Source organism: Mya arenaria, chromosome 7, assembly GCF_026914265.1.
Source record: "Mya arenaria isolate MELC-2E11 chromosome 7, ASM2691426v1".
NCBI classification, from domain to species: domain Eukaryota; kingdom Metazoa; phylum Mollusca; class Bivalvia; order Myida; family Myidae; genus Mya; species Mya arenaria.
The window spans coordinates 15,624,760-15,646,776 of record NC_069128.1 but is presented as its reverse complement, the minus strand read 5'-3'; the positions used below and the strand labels follow the sequence as shown (position 1 = coordinate 15,646,776).

Sequence of the window (22,017 nt, the reverse complement as noted above, 5' to 3'; positions counted from 1 at the left end):
AGCTATCAAAACTCTTTTTACTTTTTAAACCTAATATGTACCTCCTTATTTTAACTTTGTTTTTAAAAGTACTGTTTCCTTCACAACTTCTTCTAACATTCTTGCAGCTTGACGCGCAAATGTCTAGGTCCCCAGTAGAGTTTGACCTTAATGGAAGATAGAGAAACTTTTTTCTACCTTGTTTGCATCGACCCTCTTCTCGTTGATCTAGAAACAGCAGTTATGGTAGCACGTTTAAGTATGCAAGGGAGGTTATCCATCGCTTGTGGATAAATATCTTCTTGAACAATTTCTGTCCTTAATCTACAAAATCTAGTCGATTACACACTGGTACTAATGAAATATTACAAGGCGTGAGTCCCCATACTATTAACCCATTAATTTATCATTTTAAATTGAACTGTACAAGAAAATTGTCAAACGATGTTTACCACTGTGTATTATGGTGCAACATGTTTACCACAAAATTAGCATTTAATGTCAACAAAGCCAAGAAGTTTGAACATTTCATTGTAAAAAAGTTCCATTGGATATCCCATCATTTATCGGTAAAGCTATTTTGATGAACGAATTGTCTGGTTGTGGTGTGTGTGTGTGGTGTGTATTCGTTTGTGTCTCTATCTCATTGTCGTTTGGCCCAATACCCTGTGCCTCTTAACGGGTTTTATTTTTGAACTTTCGATTGAGGTCCTTTAATTTTCATTGCACTATTTTTTAGATCTGCTGTGTTGGTGAAGCTATAGTTGATTGCATGAACTGAATTGTAAATGTATTGAAATGTGAAATCGTTTGCACAAACTTCTAAGCTTAAATGAAAAATTCTTTTTATTTGTAGCTATAATGGTTAATAATATTATATATATGTTACCTACGCTGAAACTCATACTATGCGTCAATGGTCCTGTACCTGATAAAGATATGTCCATTCTATCTAAATACGGTCTACAGACGATTGTAAATGATTTGAGTGTTAATCAATCGGCGACACCAAGAAAATCCGAATGGAAGGGCTAGAAAGAAATCGTTGATTATGCAAGATCGAGCAAGCTCAGGTAAGCTTAATATTGAATTCAGTTTTCATTGCTAGATTTATTATTATCCAAAGTTTCAGTTTTTGAGTTGTGCTCCCGCTTTGCATTATATATTATTCTAAATGTATCAAATATTGGTTCACTTTATTACAAATGCCGATTCATAGATATCCAGTTAATTATCATAAAACGTTGAAATCGTTAGACGATGTGGGTAGGAGGACATGAGCAACTAAGTGATAAAGATCTGCTGTTTTAAGTACGGTTTGGAATATGTGTGGGTCGCTCAGGATGTTGGGGACATAAATATGTGTATACACACTTGAAGCAGCGTGTAATTCAAGCAGCGGGTAACTTATTGCATGACACACAATTGTCAGAACGATATAGATACTTCTTCATGTTGTGACACTTACAAATATTTTCAGTCACTGCTTACTCCTGAAAAATATTTAACAATCGACCTACCCTATAAGATTAGACGAATACTGACACGGTTTAGATGCTCTAATCAGAAATTAAATACAGAACTGGGTTGACATTACAGTGTGTAACGTGAAAACCTTATTTGTTTGTATTGGTTAACACACTTAATGTGCAAGTCATTGAAAATGAGTTTCATGCTTTTTCGAGTACAATCCTGAAATACCTTATAACAATAATTGGTCAACATATTTCTATTGTCTTAGATTCATTTCAGAAGCTAAACGATAAGAACAACTTTAGAGCAAACAGGTTTCATCTAGCTACATAAATAACACAATATGAAAGCAGTAGACAATTTATTCAACAATTTCACAAACTACTTACAAACTCAAACAACATTAATAATTCACCATTCAACTGTGCACAAAATAGGTCTAAAACAGTTTTTCACCACTTTCGATGTGCATTAAGAATAGTTCTATAGTTTTAAGCTAATAAGTGTATAATTGTCCAGCTAGTGATGTTTTAAATGTCCTCCGGTCAGCTTGTCCCCAATAATAACCGCACCTATAAGCATACAACAATACACAATTACAATCTAGTCAGCTTTTTTGTCACATTTTAAAATATTTTTTAACAAATTATATTGAGCTTAAAGCTATCTTTTGATGATGTTTATCATTGACCCAAGCATTTTGTTCACAATACACAACAATTCACAGGCGCTTGGACAATAAAATATGGCCCTTCAGTTCTTTTTCCAACCGTTGTTTTTTTATTCGACTATTTTCATGGCATCGGCAAAAACCTATTGAAAATCGTGGAAAAGGCTTAAATTTTGTATGTACCACATGCTATTTAATGTCTGAAAAAAACCCAACAACAATAAAATCATTATACATGCCCCATTGATTTTCTTTAATTCAGATTTGAATCTTAAAGGCGGAGCGAGTGTCAATGCACATGGGACGTTACTGGACAACATTTAAAACCAGAGATGCATTGCTATACATATGCATATTGCCTTAGGCAACATGTATACAAAGGTTTCATTTGAATATTTTTGATGGATTTAGAGTTATGGACAAGGTTCCCGTGTTTGGACAATAACACCATTGCTGTAAACGTCAATGACGCTGTTGCTGCAGACGACAATAACCTGTTGTTGCAGGCGCAAATGACACTGTTGCTGCAGACGACAATAACCTGTTGTTGCAGGCGCAAATGACACTGTTGCTGCAGACGACAATAACCTGTTGCTGCAAACGACCATAACACTGTTGCTGTAAACGTCAATGACACTGTTGCTGCAGACGACAATGACACTGTTGCTGCAGACAAAAATGACACTGTTGCTGCAGACGACAATGACACCGTTGCTGCAGACAAAAATGACACCGTTGCTGCAGACAACAATGACACCGCTGCTGCAGACGACAATGACACTGCTGCTACAGACGACAATGACACTGTTGCTGCAGACCACAATGACACTGCTGCTGCAGAGGACAATGACACTGTTGCTCTAGAGGACAATGACACTGCTGCTGCAGAGGACAATGACACTGTTGTTTCAGACGAAAATGACACTGTTGCTGCAGGTGATAATGACACTGCTGCTGCAGACGACAATGACACTGCTGATGCAGACGACAATGACACTGTTGCTGCTTAGGACAATGACACAGCTGCTGCTTAGGACAATGACACTGTTGCTGCAGACGACAATGACACTGTTGCTGCAGACGACAATGACACTGCTGCTTCAGGTGATAATGACACTGCAGATGCAGACGACACCAAGGCTCTGACAATACCTGGACCTTTTTTTTGGAAAAAACAGACCAGCTAAATATTTTTATTTGGCACATACATGTGACTGCAATACCAATCCAAATGCCTCTTATAGTTCCAGGCATTTTAAAGATCCTTTCTTGTGCTGTCATTCCCTTCAGGAGAGGGTTTTGATATTTCCAGACATGGTTTCTGAAATAAACAAGCCATTTGTTGAATAATAAATAATGACCACCCTACAGCAAAGGGGCAGGATATTTTCTACAGAATAATATTATTTCAAACTACCAGTGGTTTAAATTAGTACAAGCCAGTAAGCCCTGCACTGGTAAAATTCTTTCCGGGCTAGCTCAAATTCTGGATTTTATATACCAGGGCTTCCTAAGAATGTTGATGCCAAGCACTAGTGTCCGAATTTGGGCTTGTTCATCCAAAGTTAGCAGTTCTGTCCATGTTTTCTAGTTTAAGAAACAGTGACCATGACCCTAGGACCCCCAATCACAATCCCATGAACGGTCTCCATAAATTATTCCTATACTGATGCACCAAGTTTGGTCACAATATGTCAACCCTAACAAAGTTAATTAGTACCATGTTTGGTCACAATATGGTTACCCTCACTTAAGTTATTCAGTACCAAACAGTTTTTCTGTTTTAAGTAACAGTGACCTTGGCCTTAGGGGCCCCAACCGCAATCCCATGAAAGGTCTCAATAAGCTCTTCCTATAATATAGGAATCATATTTTGTATATAGGCTATATACAAAATATGATCACAATATGTCAACACTGACTTAAGTAAATCAATAGACAATACCATAGTTGAGTTCGACGCTGCCCGCACACCCAGATGTACGTCATTCTTATAACCAGATTGCACTTTGTGAAAACATGGCTAAAAAACCTTTGGGAGCCTTCAAACAAACGACATGTCAAAAAGTCACATTTATGTTTACATTACCCCACCCACTATTTTTACCTCAACCAAGGATCTTTCAATCCTTCTTTCGCCATTCTTTCCTGAAAACGTTTTAATTCAGGCACATCTTCGACCTTATAGATCTTGTAATCAGGAATGTTCATCTTCGTTCCACCTCCCATGTTCAGTTTTTTTTTTCTAAGGAGTATTTCCTAAGAAAACCTAAGGTTAAAAGGCTGGTTTCTGACTGAAGCTTTCAGCCGAAAACCATTTATCTGGTTCTCTGTTAGCTGTAGTGTACGATAGGAAACCAATGCATTCGTAGACAGCGCACTTCCGGCTAGAGAAGGAAAGGCATATTGTGCAATTCTTGGCTCAGAAAAATGCCACCAAAGGCGAAGAAAGGAAATGAACCGTCTAAGAAGACTGAACTGAAGAAGAAGGATAAAATTATTGAGGTAACAGCTAAATGCAGAAGGTCCTTATTATAGAGCATTGTTACATATTGACGCAAAACTCTGTACCGCGCAGTGAAGGACTATACTTGATGTATATTCGGATAGACACAATAATGAGTCTGCAGAGACACCTTTATCATTCGACAATTTTTTCTAGCGCCACTACTCTCCACTGTTAATCTCAATCCCAAAAAAGTACCATGTAATCTTCAATTCCATTTCAATTTCACAAACCACAATACATTATTATTACACACAAACCTTGCAAATATAATACATTTTGTTATAAATTTTAAAATATGTGTTTATTGTTAACACCATACAGGTAAATATTGAGTGCACTGACTAGCCCCTGCACATCTTTTCATGCCTAACATTGGATTTTTAATTTAAATGCTTTCCGTAAGAAACGTGCCTAATATTGGATTTATAATTTAAATGCTTTCCGTAAGAAACCTCAGCCAACGGGTCAATTGAGTGTTTGATATGAAGTGAAAGCTTCTGTTCTGAATTTTTTAAAATCACGACCAAAAATGGCTGCTCTTAATGTCACTGCAATTCAATAAATGGCAGTCAATGTTTAGATGCACTAGTCTGCCAATAACCAGGGTTCCCGCTGGCGATCGCCATTGTTGCCATTTGCGACAAAATCACAAAAGTGGCGACAACTTTTCAAATTTGGCGAATTTATGGCGACAACGATTTTTGTTTCTAAAATATTTTCTTAAAATGACGTAAGCGGTGCCCATGCGGCCTGCATGATAATCGATTCTGTCTCTGTCATAAATCAAGCGCATCTGCTGGTGCGACAACAAAATTATTAATCCGATAGTTAGGGCAAGCAGTCATGGCCCAGTCAACACCTCGATAATTATTGCAGAATTTTATTGCTTTCACGGATAAACAATGACATCCTTTAACTGTTATGTCTCTTATTACCAAACAAGGTTAATATTTAGCTCAACAGCTTTGTTGTTGCGTAATTATCGTGTTAGTTTTAAAAATGCAAATCATGGAATTTTATGTTGTCGGAAAGTCACGTGATATGGAAATTTCGTAATGACGTTTACGCGCTAAAAATACATTTGCTTTCGTTTTAGTCGCAATTTGTAATTGCTATAAATGCAGCATTCTAAGGGTTCCAAAAGATTAACAGAAATCATTGGGTATGCTTACAAATAATTAGAATTAAACCCCATTTGATAAGGCTTCTAAGTTGGCTGGAGTAAAGAGTAGGTAGACTAATTTCTATTAGGAAAGTTGTGGCACTAGTTTGACAATGTATATTTCTTTGAGTTTCCATTTATTTTAAATTTATCTCATAATTTCTTAATTGTATTCCTTAATGCTATGACGCTATTGTATGCAGGCATTAGACTGAAATCAACATATTGATGTTTTTGTCACATTTTTGCAGTATTTTCATATTTTTTTATTTATATACTAGTCCATATACAGTACAATGTATTTTGTCAATAGAATAACAACTTGCTAATATCTTGTGCTTCATTTACAACAAAATGCTATATTTTTGCACGACAATGTGCTTATCAAATGCAATTTAAGGCTCTTTAAATGCTTCAAACCCATGAGCTTCAAGGGGGCTCACAAGGGCGCTGCCCTGGACCCAGGGGGAACCCTGAATAACCAATATCATAAAAAGAATGGGCATCTATTTATATAGTTTATTTCAGAATACAATAGGCAAAATGCCCATGCGTACACAATCAGTAAAATATGTTCATGCAAAAAACATAGTCAATGGCCATTCAATCTTAAAAAATATTCAATTACAAATTGATTTAACAGTCAAGGTACCATAGCACAACATTAACATAGTGAAAGGAATAAGTACATTGTGTATAGATTATTTGTAATAAATATAGTAGGTCTTTCTCAACTGTATAGCTTTTAATACATACATCGATAACTGCTAATTACATTTGTATTTTGAGAGGTGAATAATTATATAAATTTAATCATATTCGGTCTTGCATAATAATATTCATCTATGTAAGCTTTTCAGATATCATTATGCAATTTACATTCTAGAACAAAATGATATTCATCATCTAGTACAGTACTCTCAACAAGTTAAACTCACTCTCGTTTCCCTTCGCGGATTTTTGCTATCGCGGCTAACACAATGATTTTATCGACTGTCCCCATTCCTCGGAGTTTGAATTTAAGACCCTCGGAGGGTGATAAGTCGACCGAAGATTAAAGAACACGGCGTTCCTCGGAGGGGTTAATTCCGCGAAACTCTGCGAACACTTGATAAGAATCTACGCTTAAGTTATTTTATTTTATTAAAATTGTCAACCGATTACGACGGCTCAAGTAAATTGCTACATGTATTAATCTTTTTCCTCTGCCCGTTTTGCATGAAGTAAGCTTACCACAAGAATGCAGTCGCTTAACAATGTGCATAAGCTGATGATAAGCATAAAAATAAATAACTTCTAAACAAGAATGATTTCTTGCTTATCTGATTAGACTCGGAGTTTCGCCGCGGGATCATAAAATCGGACGATTCTCAATGCTATCGTTAATATTAAACTCAGCGATAAGCCAGCCACTCGGAGGAACTCAGGGGGATTTTAGCGAGGGCAACAGTTTTACCCTCGGAGGAAACCCGCGATCATCAAATTTATATTTCGGAGTGAGCGAGGAAAGTGGGTCTAACTCGTTGAGTGTACTGTACATGACATTAAAGACATTTCCCTACCAAATATGAATCATGTATTCGCACAGGCAGACGTGTCATGTGCAAGACCTGTGTTCCTACCTCTAAGGTCAAGGTCACACTAAGTGTTACACTTAGTGTTTGTTTACTATGGAATTCTGCCTATAAGGACATGGAGTATAAATTCACACTTGAGTATGTCACTCACAATGAATAGTGTATCATTGCAGACTGGGACAAGCCCATATTCTCACAATCTCATTGACATTGTTTTCATCTTTTTCAGGATAAGACGTTTGGGCTGAAAAACAAAAAGGGAAATAAACAGCAGAAATTCATCAAGACTGTCGTCCATCAAGTGAAAAATGCAGGCCAGAAAACAAAGGTAAGTTTCAATAGAAATGGTCTGTTTTAGCTTTTAGCACATACTAGGCCAGTAAAATGCTTTCTGGTCTTACATAAATTCTAAATTTTATAAAGCAGCGCCATTTTTCTTTTATTTAAAAAACTTGTGTAAGAATTCAGCCTAGTTCATCCAAAGTCTTTTTGCAATATGAACACTTCCACAGGGCTTCCGTTAAAGGAAGTTTGGAAGTATATCATTCCCTCCAAAATGAGCAAAAACTTCCAAAATTGAGTCCTTAGAATTATGAAACTTTCCACTATTTTGGAGAAAATGTGAAGGCTTGGAAGTTCAAAATATCAAAACCTGATGTCAATGTTACTTTATGGTCACATTTTCAATAACTCTAGAAGTAAAATGAACTCCTAAAATACAATTTCGTGAAGTTCACAAGTTAATCAAATTATACGGCTACACCATGTTGATACTATATTATGTAGGATTATTTAACGGTAACAGCAACTATTTTTCAGAAATAACTGAAATAAGTAGTTACGATTTTTTATTGGACAGATCCATTAAAAACAAATACAAAAAGGCTGCCTTGTGAAGCCAATGTTGATCAAACAATGCATACTCTTGCTGTGACTGATTTACAACTCTAGATGACTAAGGCAATTATATAAATTTCAGGGGATTTTCCTTTAGCTTATACTTCGAAGGGAGAATACAGTTACGAAACAGCTTTTCCTTCAACTGCTCCTATTTAAGTGAAATGGAAAAAATGTAATCTGATTTTTAGTTTGCCCGCTACTCACATATTTCTTAACCAGAATTGTACAAACATTTTGTTTATTCATTTCTGTAGAAATCGTTGGACTAACATGCTGGTACCATGCATTTCAGCTTGAAGAGTTAAACAAGCCGAAGGATGGGAAGAAGAAGGTAGATGAACTGGCAGACCTGAATAAACTGTTCAAACCAGTCCAGCAGACTGTGGGAAAAGGTGAGGATGATTTTATTCATTATGCCCCCTTTTGAAAAAAGTGGGGTATATTGTTTTGCACATGTCGGTCGGTCTGTCTGTCTGTCGGTCGGTCGGAATACCAAATGGTTTCCGATCAATAACTTGAGAACGCTTTGACCGAGGGACCTCATACTTGGTATGTGTATTGGTCATCACCAGCAGATGAACCCTATTGATTTTGAGGTCAGTGGGTCAAAGGTCAAGGTCAGTGTGACCTTTACATGAAAAACGGTTTCCGATCAATAACTTGAGAACGCTTTGACCCAGGAACCTCATACTTGGTAGGTGTATTGGTCATGACCAGCAGATGAACCCTATTGATTTTGAGGTCAGTGGGTCAAAGGTCAAGGTCAGTGTGACCTTAACATGAAATACGGTTTCCGATCAATAACTTGAGAACGCTTTGACCCAGGGACCTCATACTAGGTAGGCTTATTGGTCATGACCAGCAGATGAACCCTATTGATTTTGAGGTCAGTGGGTCAAAGGTCAAGGTCAGTGTGACTGTAAGCTGAAAAAAGGTTTTGCTGAAAAAAGGTTTTCTGATTGTCCATATTTTATTTAAGTGTCCAAATCCTACTAACAATTTGGCTCCCAAGGGGGCATAAATGTTTCACTAACATCTCTTGTTTAACATGTTTTGTTTTGTCAAAGAAAAATATGTTATATAAAAATGCATGCCTTTCAGTTGTTTTATTGAACAATTACAGTGTAATGTATTCTGGTTAACTCACTGTTTCAAACAAGTTTATCGGAATACTATTTCACTATTTCTGTGTCACTGAAGAAACGAACGTTAGACCTGTTTACTTCTGGTTATCCGACTTTCCCTATTCAAGGCTTTTTCTATAGTACCCACAGGTCCGACTATCGGACCCATTCCCAAAGTAAAATATAAGATATTTTTAAAAAGAAATATTTTTTTTTTAGATAGTCTTTTTACCTGCATTGGTTCATTTTCAACATCCTTTTAAATTATGTGATGTAAAGTTTTCTTGATAATTGAACTCGGAAATCATTGATTTTCATCACATTCAGAGATCAGTATGAAATATTATCTGTCATGATTTATTGCAACAGATATTTACACCCCAAGGATTGATATTTTTTGGGTATTTTAAAGGGAAAATAAACTAATATTAAATCATTTCCTTATTCGCAGGAGACTAGTCAGCTTTTTCCTTTAACTGTAAAATTTCCCAATTTCGGCATTTTTCACAATGCAAAATTTCCCAAAATGTCTAGGGTCTTTTTCCCAAAATGGGCAGAAAAAGCCCTGCTATTTATTCACCACTGACTCCACTTCCTTTGTTCAAAAAATAAAATGAAAAATCACTTGGAGTTAAAGTTGATCTATTGTAGATATAAGCTGTTTTGTAAAATTGATAATAATACTATTTATTAATTTAAAAGTTGTGTTTTAAAGTGTTATTTGTATTACTAAATTTAAATAGATTTCTTGTGAATTGTATTATTTCATAAGAAATTAAGATCCCTAAGTCCTTAGGGTTATTAGCTGCTAAATTGAAATTACTATGCAATCTTCTTAGAGCCTACTTAAATGTGAAGAATTGTACATCCGAGGTTGTTCTTGATGGAAAATGGTCAGGTGTTATGATTGGAAAATATGGTATTTCTTTCTTTGCTTATTTCACAACTAGATTTTTATTCAGCACCAAACAGTGCATAAGTTCTTTGATCCATATGACAACAAAATCGTCCCCTTTGACAGTATTTTAATATGCCACAGGTTAACAGTGTCCTCTCTAACTTTGGCTTTAATTTATGCTTACCTTTCCTTTCCAGGTGTGGACCCCAAATCTGTCATCTGTGCTTTCTTCAAGCAGGGGCAGTGTGGGAAGGGAGACAAGTGTAAATTTTCACATGACCTCAACGTCGCACGCAAAGCAGAGAAAAAAAATCTGTATGAAGATGTTCGAGACGAAGGTTAGTTTTGTTAGATTAAGGAAAGAAGCGTCCGCAGTACCCAGGTTATCATTCCATACAGCAAAACTTCAACTTCGTAATACATAAATATTCATAAGCATTTTTCAACTAATGAAATAGCTGTCAGATAACAAAAATTAAGGAATCTCCTTTGCTAATAGCAATTAGCAAATTTTGCAATATGTATTTGAATTTCTGCCTTGAATGATTTAAAAGCCGCAATCTCATTGGACCCTTCAGGTCCGATAACTTCTTAGCCATTTTTGTACCGCATGAGCTGTGCCTCTTGCGACCAATCAAGCGCCTGGACTTTACCTCATTAATATTCATGAGTATGAGATTTGTACAGCCAATTTGCCAAGGATATCATAAATGTTATGAATACCCTGGGATACTAAGGTTAGAAGTTCATACAAGTGAACATATTAACAACCTGAATGTTGATTGATGGGGGGTTATGGGGCAAATTATCATAAATGTGACATTTCACTGCGAAAAAAAACAGTAGGCAAAGGAATTTGTAACTGGCTGCTACATTGGAAAGGTCGATATATCTTTAGACGATATCTAACATTTAATACGGGGTGAAATCTATCCAAGTCAGAGAAAATCGGATAGCCGCCATGTTGTCAACATTGACATCGATACAAAGAAAAAGCGTGTGTGTGACGCATAATGTAAATGCAAACAATGGTAAGTTTAACTTTTAATAACACCGGTCATTCTAACAGGATTGTTGAAACAAAGACTAAATCATCGCACAATATGAGTATATCATGAATGGCCCGAATGGGGAACCCGGAAGTGACATTAAATGACAGTTACAAGTCAGCTATATAACCTTGTATTCTATAGTATGAGCAGATATGGTTTATTAAGTTTATCCATAATAAGTTTCAGTTCTCAGCGACTGAACACTCTCCCTTATAAATAATAGTGTTAAAGTTGACAAGTGACAATCGTGGGTGATACCAATCTTTAACCGGTGTGGGGCTCGAACTCACGACCACCAGAACACTAGTACGGCGCTCTAACCAACTAAGCTGACCGGGCAGCTGGTTCTAACCCACACACTACCCTCCCTCATTAACCTGTTAAGGCTGACAGAGGGTCACCTGCTGTTTACCGTTGCCACCATAAAAGTATTTTGATTGATGGATATAAGAAAGTCCCCTTGTTATTGTCTTCAACAAGCCTACCGCCACAGGGGACCTAGAACAGAACCCCCCCTCCTGGAATATAACACCAGTTGTTTCATATTTAATATCAGATTTATTAAATACATTGTTGTTTTGCAACAATCTTAAACTTTGATATTTCTTTAGTGCTTATGTATGATATTGTAGATGTACATCTCTTTATTGCAATGGCAAATATATTTTAAAATGTATAGCATAAGCAGAAGTTAATTTTCACTGTTAAAGCTGCACTTTCACAGATTGATCGCTTTGACAACTTACAAAAGATCTGATTGTATTTATCATATTTTGGCTCAAAGGGGTTTGCTTTGGGGTTTATATATTAGGATTTAATTTAAAGAATGCCAAAATAAGCCGATTCTCAGACAAAAAAGTGTCAAAACAGAAATCTGTGAGAGTGCAACTTTAAGAATACTGGTAATCGATATGTGCATGTGATCTGATATGTGCATGTGATCCGGAAGCTGAACATGGGATGAATTATCATTAAAGATTGTAGATTTACGTAAATGGGACCAAATATAAAAATAACATTGAAATCATGTACATGTTTGACTTGTTCTTTATTCATAATAAGAGTCTACAGTAAGTCTTTACAGCACATGATTGGCAGAATCAAGTGAACTCAATAATTGATTTAAATGTACAGTGAAATAAATTGATTTATACAGTAAATAATACCTTAACGATTCAGACCGTTCTGTTCTTGTTTTTTTGGGGTGGCTCAGATATTAATCTGATTTTTGGAGGTCTAGCTGATGTGAAGCGGTCCCGGTGTAAGCTGGTCAAATACAGTACAGTACAGTAGCTGCTTGAGGGTCAGGGTTTTCTTGATTGGGTTTCCCGTCGACAAAGTGCTGATATGAAAATAAGAAATCTATGAAATTGTGTCGAAAAGACAGCTACAATAGCCATTGGTTACATAGTAACCATACGAGTAGATGAGATTCGGAAGCATGCGATGGTTCGGACAAAAATTTAGTTGTACAATATTTCCTGATTTACTTTGAAAGCAAAGCAGTTTAGAAGCATATATAATGGTATCAACAAAAATACCTCTATCTTGAATGAAACAGGGATGTGATTGTCCGCGGATTCGCAGGATTCCGCGGATCTCATGGCCCCAGAGACCCCTCCCCCCCCACAAAAAAAATAAATAAATTATTTTTTATTTTTTTTACCTGAAAAAAAAAAATTTGGTTGTTTTAGTTATTTAAGTTAATATTCCAGTTTGCTTTAAAGTTAAGGTCAGGAGAGCCCTCAAAAGAGCTTCTAAAAAGCCATTGTTTCTTCTACAGCAGTGCGCTTTTGACCCCAAGAGCGCCCCGTACACCAATGGCCGAAATGTTCCAGCCCTCCAGCTGCCAGGTCAATCACATCCCTGATGAAATCAATCGTGTCCATGTTGAACCTGATATTAAATGGCCATTAATGCCGATTTGACAACACAAGCGAAAGCATAAATGTATGATGTTTAAAGTTTAAAAATAGTAACACTAATTAAGGTCACGACGGACAACTTCGGTATCCTATTAAATAAATTTATAGTGGATTGATTTGCCCCCCTTATAAGCAAATAAGTAGTTTTTGTTCAGAAACATACTTTTGTACAGACGTAAAGATGTTTCGCCTTTGAACGATGTTTCAAAATTTCCAAGTTCAACTGTTGGTGAGGTCTTCCACAGAGTCTGATCCAGCGCTTGCATTTTTCTAAATGACTCGCTGGTTTCGAAAACGAAACGAATTACACGCTGGTCTGGCTACCTTGTATCCGAATTACAAGTGCCATAACAACACCTTTTTACCATAATACTTATAAAGGTGAGGAAATGCGAATGCATGTATATGACGGACACTGGTTAGTTTGGCGGACAAAATGGCGGATAACAACACGGCTTATCAGCGCTGTATTCTGATTGGCTGATAGGACCTGTCATTCAAATCCTGTCTTAAGGTCAATTTAGGACATTTAATCACTACTTTAAAAAGTCTAAGGCCCTTGGCCCCATTCGCAAGGAGTTGGAGAAAAACACCCGATTTATGAATATTTTCATTTCCTTTTTTCAATTTTATTGGACTCTTTTACTCTTAGATAACATATCTTAATCATGCGCCCATCCAGTTTCTGAAAACGGCTCATTGAAAACTCCATTTCTAGAAATGAAACTGTTTTTCCCCAATACCATTTAATTTTTTTCCCCAATACCAATTAAATATATAAGGATTGATTTCAGATAAAATGGAGAACTGGGATGAACAAAAACTGGAAGAAGTTGTCAACCAAAAGCACTCGGAGTCCGAAAAGGCTAAACCGAAAACTTCAATTGTAAGTTGATATTTCTGCATGGCATATGGTTAAGGTCAATGTTTTTTTGGTCTGTTCATCAGAATAGTTGTTGTTCTTGCTTTTAACGAAACAAAAACCATATCCTTGTCAACTTATAAGAATCCTGCATATAACTTTTATATTTACAGATAGAATACAATTTTTATCATGAATGAGCTCACACCGTATTGAATAATATGGCTAAACTGGGATTTAAATGTACATGTAGCGTGCTTGCAACACATGCAAATTTACCCCATGAAAATTTATTCCGCAGATATGTAAATTTTTCCTGGAAGCTGTTGAAAGCTACAAATATGGCTGGTTTTGGAGTTGTCCGAATGGTGGAAATGCCTGCATGTACAGACATGCTTTACCTCCAGGTAAGGGGACTTTTACTTGCTTAGTTATTGCTCCTTCATCTCAGCACCAACCATGCATTCTCCATGAACACTGCAGAAAGAAAAGCAGTTGTCAGCCATTTTTAGATTGGCCGCCTTGGCAGTTTGTTGTTTATTAATACAAAAATGTAACTAAGTGGATCTTGAGATAGTTTGCTGTTAATACTAAAATGTAATTTAGTTGATCTTGAAATACGTTTGCTGTTAATGCAAAAATGTAACTAAGTGGATCTTGAAATAGTTTTCTGTTAATACAAAAATGTAACTAACTGGATCTTTGGTAGTTAACTGTTAATACAAATATGACACTAAGTGGATCTTAGGTGGCTTACTATTAATACAAAAAAAAAACGAAGTGGATCTGTTAATACAAAAATGTAACTAAGTGGAACTATGGTGGCTGACTGTTAATACAAAAATGTAACTACATGTAAGTGGATCTGTTAATACAAAAATGTAACTACATGTAAGTGGATCTGTTAATACAAAAATGTAACTACATGTAAGTGGAACTGTTTATACAAAAATGTAACTAAGTGGAACTGTTAATACAAAAATGTAACTAAGTGGAACTGTTAATACAAAAATGTAACTACATGTAAGTGGATCTGTTAATACAAAAATGTAACTAAGTGGAACTGTTAATACAAAAATGTAACTAAGTGGAACTGTTAATACAAAAATGTAACTAAGTGGAACTGTTAATACAAAAATGTAACTAAGTGGAACTGTTAATACAGAAATGTAACTAAGTGGAACTGTTAATACAAAAATGTAACTAAGTGGATCTGTTAATACAAAAATGTAACTAAGCGGAAATGTAACTACGGTAAGTGGAACTGTTAATACAAAAATGTAACTAAGTGGATCCCAATTTGTATTTGCAGGATTTGAACTGAAGCGAGACCAAAAGAAGGATGACAAGGAAGAGAAAGTCTCAATAGAGGAACTGGTAGAAAAGGAGGTATGTAGGATAATAGGAACGGTCATCTTTATACATTGACCTTCTTATCAATGCACATATCTTACGATTGCCTTCTCGATGTAGCTATATGTACAGACGAAGTTTATTTCATTTTGCAAGTAAAGCTTTTAATTTAATTCAATGCTTGTTGAAAAAGTATGATATTTTGCTTTGCTTCAAGGGGATAAAGGCTGATAAGTGTATGGTACATGTACATGTAATATGGAATCAGGCTTTAGTCTTACTGGGTGGAAACTAGGTCTTGGGCTGATAAGAGTATGGGTCCTTGGGCCAAATTCAATTGCCATCTTAGATTAACCTAAATCTATGAGTATAGTTAGTGTTTTTTTATTGGACTGAATATTTAATCGGCCAATAAACTCAATGAAAAAGTCTCTAAGGAATTATGAAAGGGGCCCATATTCAGATAAGTTTTAGGTGGAGAAAAATCACTTACATTTTCTGAGTTTTGGGGCTTAAGTACATTAGACCATTGGCTTATACTCATATAATTCAGTTTGAATGTGAAAACAGTTATTAAAAAGCTGATGTGAATCACTCTTCAGTATGTTTCCTGGGCAGAAACCAAAGCTATGTTGTCTTTTTGAGAGGCCTTGAGAAAATACCCCTGGTGGGGATTACAACCACAACATCTTGGATGAAGGGCATACACCTGTACCTCTAGACCATTCTCCTATTGTGATGGCTATGAAAATTGTAATTGAACTGCATGCCATATTTTGAAATTGAGTGTCCAGTTTTGAAACAGGGTGTCCTATTTTGAAACTGAGTCCCCTTTTTTGAATCTGAGTGCCCTGTTATGAAACTGAGTGCTCGGTTATGTGAGTGCTCGGTTATGAAACTGAGTACTTTGTTAGGAAACTGAATACCGTGTTATAAAACTGAGTACCCTGTTATGAAACCTATTACCCTGTTTAGAAATTGAGTGCCCCTCTAATTGTACAACATTTTTCTTGCAGAGAGCCTCCCTAGGTCACAATACAACGAGAGTCACCTTAGAATCGTTCTTAAAGTGGAAGGAAAGGAAGGCAAGTTGAATATAGAAATATTGCATTTTCTCCACTTAAAAAAGTACACTTGTATTTATTATATGCTTAAATTGATAGAATTTTTCTGATTACTGAATTTCAGAATTTATGAAAAAATGATAAATTTAACTCTCCAGTATGTATAATAAATCATATTAATATGGAAAAATTACAAGCTAATAAATCAAAGTTTGAATATGATTAGGATTTCTTGTATTTATTATATATGCTTAAATTGATGGAACTTTTCTGATTACTGAATTTCAGAATTTATGAAAAAATGATAAATTTATCTCTCTAGTATGTATAATAAATCATATTAATATGGAAAAATGACAAGCTAATAAATCAAAGTTTGAATATGATAAGGATTTCTCTGGTGATAACTAAATGTCACTTCAAATGTTTTTACTATCACCCATCATAATATAACCCACAAAAATTTGGTATCCCTGTAAGCTTAGTACATGTACCTTAGAGGAAAGGGTCAGTAGACGTATTAAATGCCTATGATAGGCAAGAGTTTTTGTTTATTTTTTGATACTCAAGACACGATCTCCGATCAACAACGCTGCAAAAGTCTGCTTAGAATATATTTCATTTGATTTATTGTCAGTGTCGGCAATATTTTTTTTTAGTTTTAGACTTTAATTAAGATATTAACATTTTATAGAACTAGGCATTAAAGCTTTGACTTAATCAACTTATAGAATTGCCAATCTTTTTCCCCATATAGGTAACCTTCACATTAAATTTTGATCAAAAAGAAAACAGCCACAAATTGAAAAATAAAAAATTTTGTAACAAAAAATAAAAGAAATTGCCTTACAAATAAGATTAAACAAGATGATGTCATGATAATAGTATGCTCTCTATACTTACAGCGAAAAGAAAAGATTCAAGCAATGAAAAAAGTTCAAGACAAGAAAAAGACGGATTTCAAACAAGGCAAAGTGTTCGGAGTAAGTATATGTATGGTGTATTTTCTTTAATTGAAATTAATTTGTTAATATGATAACACTGCTGCTGAATTGTATTTGTCTGGATTTTAATTTTGTCCATTGTAAACCTGATTCGATAGTAAGAAATTTGAATGAAAATAATAACTTTTTGAGAATTAGAAATGTTAAAATTGTATGCCCTTACTGTTGAATGAAGTATGTTCAAAGGAAGAAAATATAAAATGTATTTCGTGTTATTGAAACCCTATGTATATATATGAAGCTATATGAAGATTTTGATCAAGCTTGGCCAACATTTAACTAGTGCAGAGCTTTCTGGCTTGTGCTAATTTATTACCGCTGTTTAATGCATGTTGTATAATAATAATATAAATAATTTGCAATTTCAGATCAGTGGTCGTGAGTTGTTCGAGTTCAACCCTGACCTTGTGCAAGGTGATGACGACGAGGCTGGTGATGAGTCTTATGAGCGCGATGATGATGAGGATGAAGCTACCTTCCGTAATGTTAAGGTAGGCTTTGAAAATCTTATCCCTGTTGTATACACATTACACATAACACTGCGTAAAGAATTACGATTTTAAGACGCTAACAGTACATAAATGTTCTTATTACATCTGAAACTCTGTTAGCTCAAAGTCAGTTAGAACATACAATTTAAACATTCCATTCCTGCTAACATTTCTGAATTGCCTCTAGTACATTTACATGAGCATCATGTAGTTTGGTCTAATGCTCACATAGTTTGGACCTTATAGGACGGCTCGTTACCAAAGGTGGACTAAAGAACGGACATCCGGCAAGCAGTTTACAATATGGTATTTTGTACTCCCTATGAAATTATCTAATTCGTCTTCCAGGACATAGACTTGAGCATGTTCGTTCCTACTGAGTGTGACGGTTCTGGAACAAAGGCGGACCGAGACGTAAGAATCACCAACGGCACTGCTGAAGCCTCTGGTGGGGAAGCTATGGTGAATGGGGATGATGGAGATGACGGTATGGATGTTTGCATATTTTTATTTTTTAAGGACATAGAACAGAACATAGAGGATAATTGTTTGTTACAGTTCAATATCATTATATATTTCACCAAATGAGCACCATAAGTTATGTTTCATGAGTTGTTATGAGTAAAATATTTACTTTTGGTGTTCACAAGGTGAAATATATTGTGATCTTACAGTGAGACAAACATTTTATTATTATTATTATTATTATATGCATTCAAGATTTTATATGACAGTGTTTTGTAGTTTTTTAGAAAAGCACACCAAATTGTATGCTAATGTAACGTCTTTTTTGGAAATGAATCAAAGTTTGAATATGTGTTCCAGCCCTGTGCGCACTGACGTTTGATTTTGAATTGAGAGTGGGCTAAAATTTCCAAACAGTAAAAAATATTGAAATGATATTTCACTGTTCGAAACAATAAAATATCATTTTTATATCAATGACAAATCTCTATAAAACACCTGAAAGCATAAAATAAAGTGTTTCAAATTCTATAAGAATAGATAGATGGCTGTGTTGATGCCGCCATCTTCAACAAAAACAATTGAAGCAGATAGATACTTTAAAAGCCGATAGAGCCTTTATAAAAGCTGTTTGAAACTTTTTTTTATTTCTTCCCTCATTTTTCATTACCGCATTGCTTAATTTACAGAAGCAGGAAAACTGGACATGGCAGGAGCGTTACCTCCTGGGGCTAGCGGGGGTGCAGAAGGGGGAGGGGAACCTTCAGACGCAGACGCCGCTATTGCCATGGCAATGGCAGCAACAAAAGAAGCAGATATGAACATTGAGATTGATGAGGCGTTGTTTGATGGAGAGGATTTAGATTTAGTGGACGAAGATTTAGAAACGTTAGACCTGGATGATTGATGAAAGCGTCTGAGTGATGTGGATGATTGGGGGGATGAAAGCTTTTTGGTGATATGGAGTAAAATTGAAAGCTTACAGTACACGAGAATGGATGAAAATAAATGCCTTTATTGAAAAAATGTGGTATGGGAAATATTATTTTAAGATTCTAAAATATCTTACACAGCTTGTTATTCCTTCCAGGCCAAAGATGTCTTGTGTACTATTTGCAAAGTTAAATTTCCCTATTAATGCCTTTGACATGGAAATAGGTGTCACTTGTTTACGTTTATCGTAGGGAATTAGTTTGCTTAATTGATGTTTAATATGAAAATAATTTTAAACTTTTATTTACTTTATTATAAGGTTCAACATCTTTCTTTTCAAAATTAGAGCATAATAAAACTGTCATTTCAACTATTCATAATGTTTATAATTATATATATTTATATATATAAACTCTTCTTTTGTTTACATGTATTAGTTGGATAAGTGGATTTTCAGGAAATATCAAGTGCTAAAAATAATCATTTAACAGTTATTTTTTATGTTTCAAAAAACACCCCTATTACTTTGATAAATGCATTTTGACATGTACAGTATATATGAAAAATATTTTCAATAAGAAAAATACCAATGGTTTTATTTGATATTGATACTTAGCAAAATTTTACTTAAATACTGGGAAAGTCAGGGATATTATTGATTTTTTGCAAGGTCAGTGTCTGTCAGATATTGAAATTCTGAGTGAAACAAAATTTTAACACCTTTATGACTCAAGGCTTTTGCAGCATAGAACCTTAAGTCATTTGGAGTCTTTAGGGGAGGAGTAGGCCACTTCAATCACAATGTATCGTCAGTGTAAATCTCGATTTGGTCAGGGGAAATTCAGGAAATATTCTTTTTTTCCTTATTGGTGCCTACACCTTTATAACAGCAGCTCAGATATATATCTGAATTCTTATTTTCTTTCAAAAATGCTTACAAACCCTAATTTGCTATTCCATTTCAACATGCAAACCCACTTAAGTAGGCACTACTGCTGGTAGGCAAACTGAATAAATTCTATTTCCCATTTGTTTTCTGCTACAATAACTTCAGAAAAACTAAAAGGGAGAGAGTCTAATTTGAAAGTGCCTTCTTGGGGTGTGTTGCATGTTATTATGCAATATCCCTTTCTGGTGTTTTTAGAAATAAAAATTATTTAGAAAATTTTGAATTGCATTTATAAAAAGTTAATCCCAAAAATGTATTTATGTTGGAATGTTGATAAATTTGTACAGACAGAAAAGCTTAAAAAACATGCTCTGGAATAAATTTATGGAAAAGTGGTATTTCTTTGTTCATTTTACCATGCAAAATGATTTTAGATCGTGTTTAAAATAGTGAAATTCCAGAGGGATTGTTTAATGTCAACAATTTGAGCTGAAAATAACTGCAGTTCTTGACATGAGTAAACAATGTCACAAAGGCTATTTGGTGAAAGGTTCAACAATGCTTTTTCTATGCTTTGTTTACAAAAATGGAAAATTTAAGGTTTGCAAGAACAAATGGGCCACGATGGCCCTGACATGTAGAAAGACATTGCTTATAAACATTTGTTGAGAAGTACCGTAATTGACTGGGTATAAGACAATAGGGGGTATTAGACGCAGGGAAAAAAATCTGTGAAAAGTCCAAGAAAAAAACTTTTAATATATGTTTTTGGTTAAAAGACGCATAGAAAAGATGTCAAATCGTCTGGCATTTTCGGCCACCATGTTTGTTGACAGTGACAAAAAATAATTTTTTTGTGAAAATGGCAACGGTTATCTTTAAAACCATACAATGATAAACTGTTAAGAATGAAAAGTTAAGTTATACAAAACCTTATATTGTACGGGTTTGTTTTCAAAATGTCAACACCTACAGAAAAGAATAAAGAATGTGACAAAAGTGCGAAAAAACAAGACCATTATCGCAACAGTTTGTAGTATTGGTATGTTTAACAGGTTTATTAAAGGCAGTCAAGTTTTTCACACCTTCTCGTACAACTGACAAAAATATTTTGACAGTGCCCAACTTTGCTTTTTTATATGCAAGTTTAATTATTGTTCAATTCAATTAATTATTCAAAATAATATTGAATAAATTGAATCGAAAAATATTTTTGTTTAAATTATAAACGTCTTAAGATATACCGTATCCCGATCTTCAACTGCCATTTTATCGTATTTACTCGATCAATATGACGCGAGTAACATCCCTTTCTACATAAATCTAAACAAACTCTCGGCTTGAAATCGACCTTAGAAAAAAAATTAAAAAAATTGTTACTGAGTATTATACCCAGGCATTTTTTTGCAGCGAAATCTGAGGGAAAAAAGGGGTCTAATAGATGGATTTCAGATAACCTAAAAATAGATTCTGCATATCATTAACTGACCACGTGTACTAGCTGGGGGCAAAACATTGCTGATAAGCCCCTCCATGTTAATACATTATATAGTACAATATAGTTCAATGGTCTAGTTTACATGATAGAACGTAATGGCAGACATCAATGATTTGAGTTATTTAAAAAGTTGAATAATCAGATTATGCAAGGAAATTATCCTCCAGTAATGTAGCAATATATATTCTG

At 35.0% G+C, this 22,017-nt stretch overlaps 2 protein-coding genes across 2 annotated transcripts; one reads left to right on the top strand and one right to left on the bottom strand.

Moving 5' to 3' along the window:
• Positions 1-1,798: 1,798 nt before the first annotated feature.
• LOC128240795 (NADH dehydrogenase [ubiquinone] 1 beta subcomplex subunit 3-like) lies at positions 1,799-4,455 on the bottom strand. The gene is made up of 3 exons (XM_052957668.1): positions 4,230-4,455; positions 3,331-3,443; positions 1,799-2,024 (listed from the first exon to the last, which is right to left on the bottom strand). The coding sequence occupies exons 1-3, from the start codon at positions 4,349-4,351 to the stop codon at positions 1,972-1,974; spliced, it is 288 nt and encodes a 95-aa protein (XP_052813628.1). The 5' UTR covers positions 4,352-4,455; the 3' UTR covers positions 1,799-1,971.
• A 17-nt stretch (positions 4,456-4,472) lies between these two features.
• On the top strand, positions 4,473-20,725 carry LOC128240792 (zinc finger CCCH domain-containing protein 15-like). Its single transcript, XM_052957667.1, has 12 exons — positions 4,473-4,627; positions 7,600-7,698; positions 8,563-8,662; positions 10,490-10,630; positions 14,064-14,155; positions 14,433-14,538; positions 15,444-15,520; positions 16,501-16,569; positions 17,454-17,531; positions 17,921-18,043; positions 18,392-18,530; positions 19,198-20,725. Exons 1-12 carry the CDS (start codon positions 4,553-4,555, stop codon positions 19,413-19,415), a joined length of 1,317 nt encoding a protein of 438 aa, XP_052813627.1. The 5' UTR covers positions 4,473-4,552; the 3' UTR covers positions 19,416-20,725.
• Positions 20,726-22,017: the final 1,292 nt, after the last annotated feature.

Excerpts from the sequence above, each read along its gene's own strand:
- LOC128240792 (XM_052957667.1), top strand. The coding sequence starts at position 4,553 with ATGCCACCAAAGGCGAAGAAAGGAAATGAACCGTCTAAGAAGACTGAA. Across the intron at positions 14,539-15,443 it reads CAGACATGCTTTACCTCCAG|GATTTGAACTGAAGCGAGAC; the intron begins GTAAGGGGACTT and ends TTGTATTTGCAG. Across the intron at positions 16,570-17,453 it reads TAAAGTGGAAGGAAAGGAAG|CGAAAAGAAAAGATTCAAGC; the intron begins GCAAGTTGAATA and ends CTATACTTACAG.
- LOC128240795 (XM_052957668.1), bottom strand. The coding sequence starts at position 4,351 with ATGGGAGGTGGAACGAAGATGAACATTCCTGATTACAAGATCTATAAG. Across the intron at positions 3,444-4,229 it reads TTGAAAGATCCTTGGTTGAG|AAACCATGTCTGGAAATATC; the intron begins GTAAAAATAGTG and ends TGTTTATTTCAG. Across the intron at positions 2,025-3,330 it reads GATTGGTATTGCAGTCACAT|GTGCGGTTATTATTGGGGAC; the intron begins GTATGTGCCAAA and ends GTATGCTTATAG.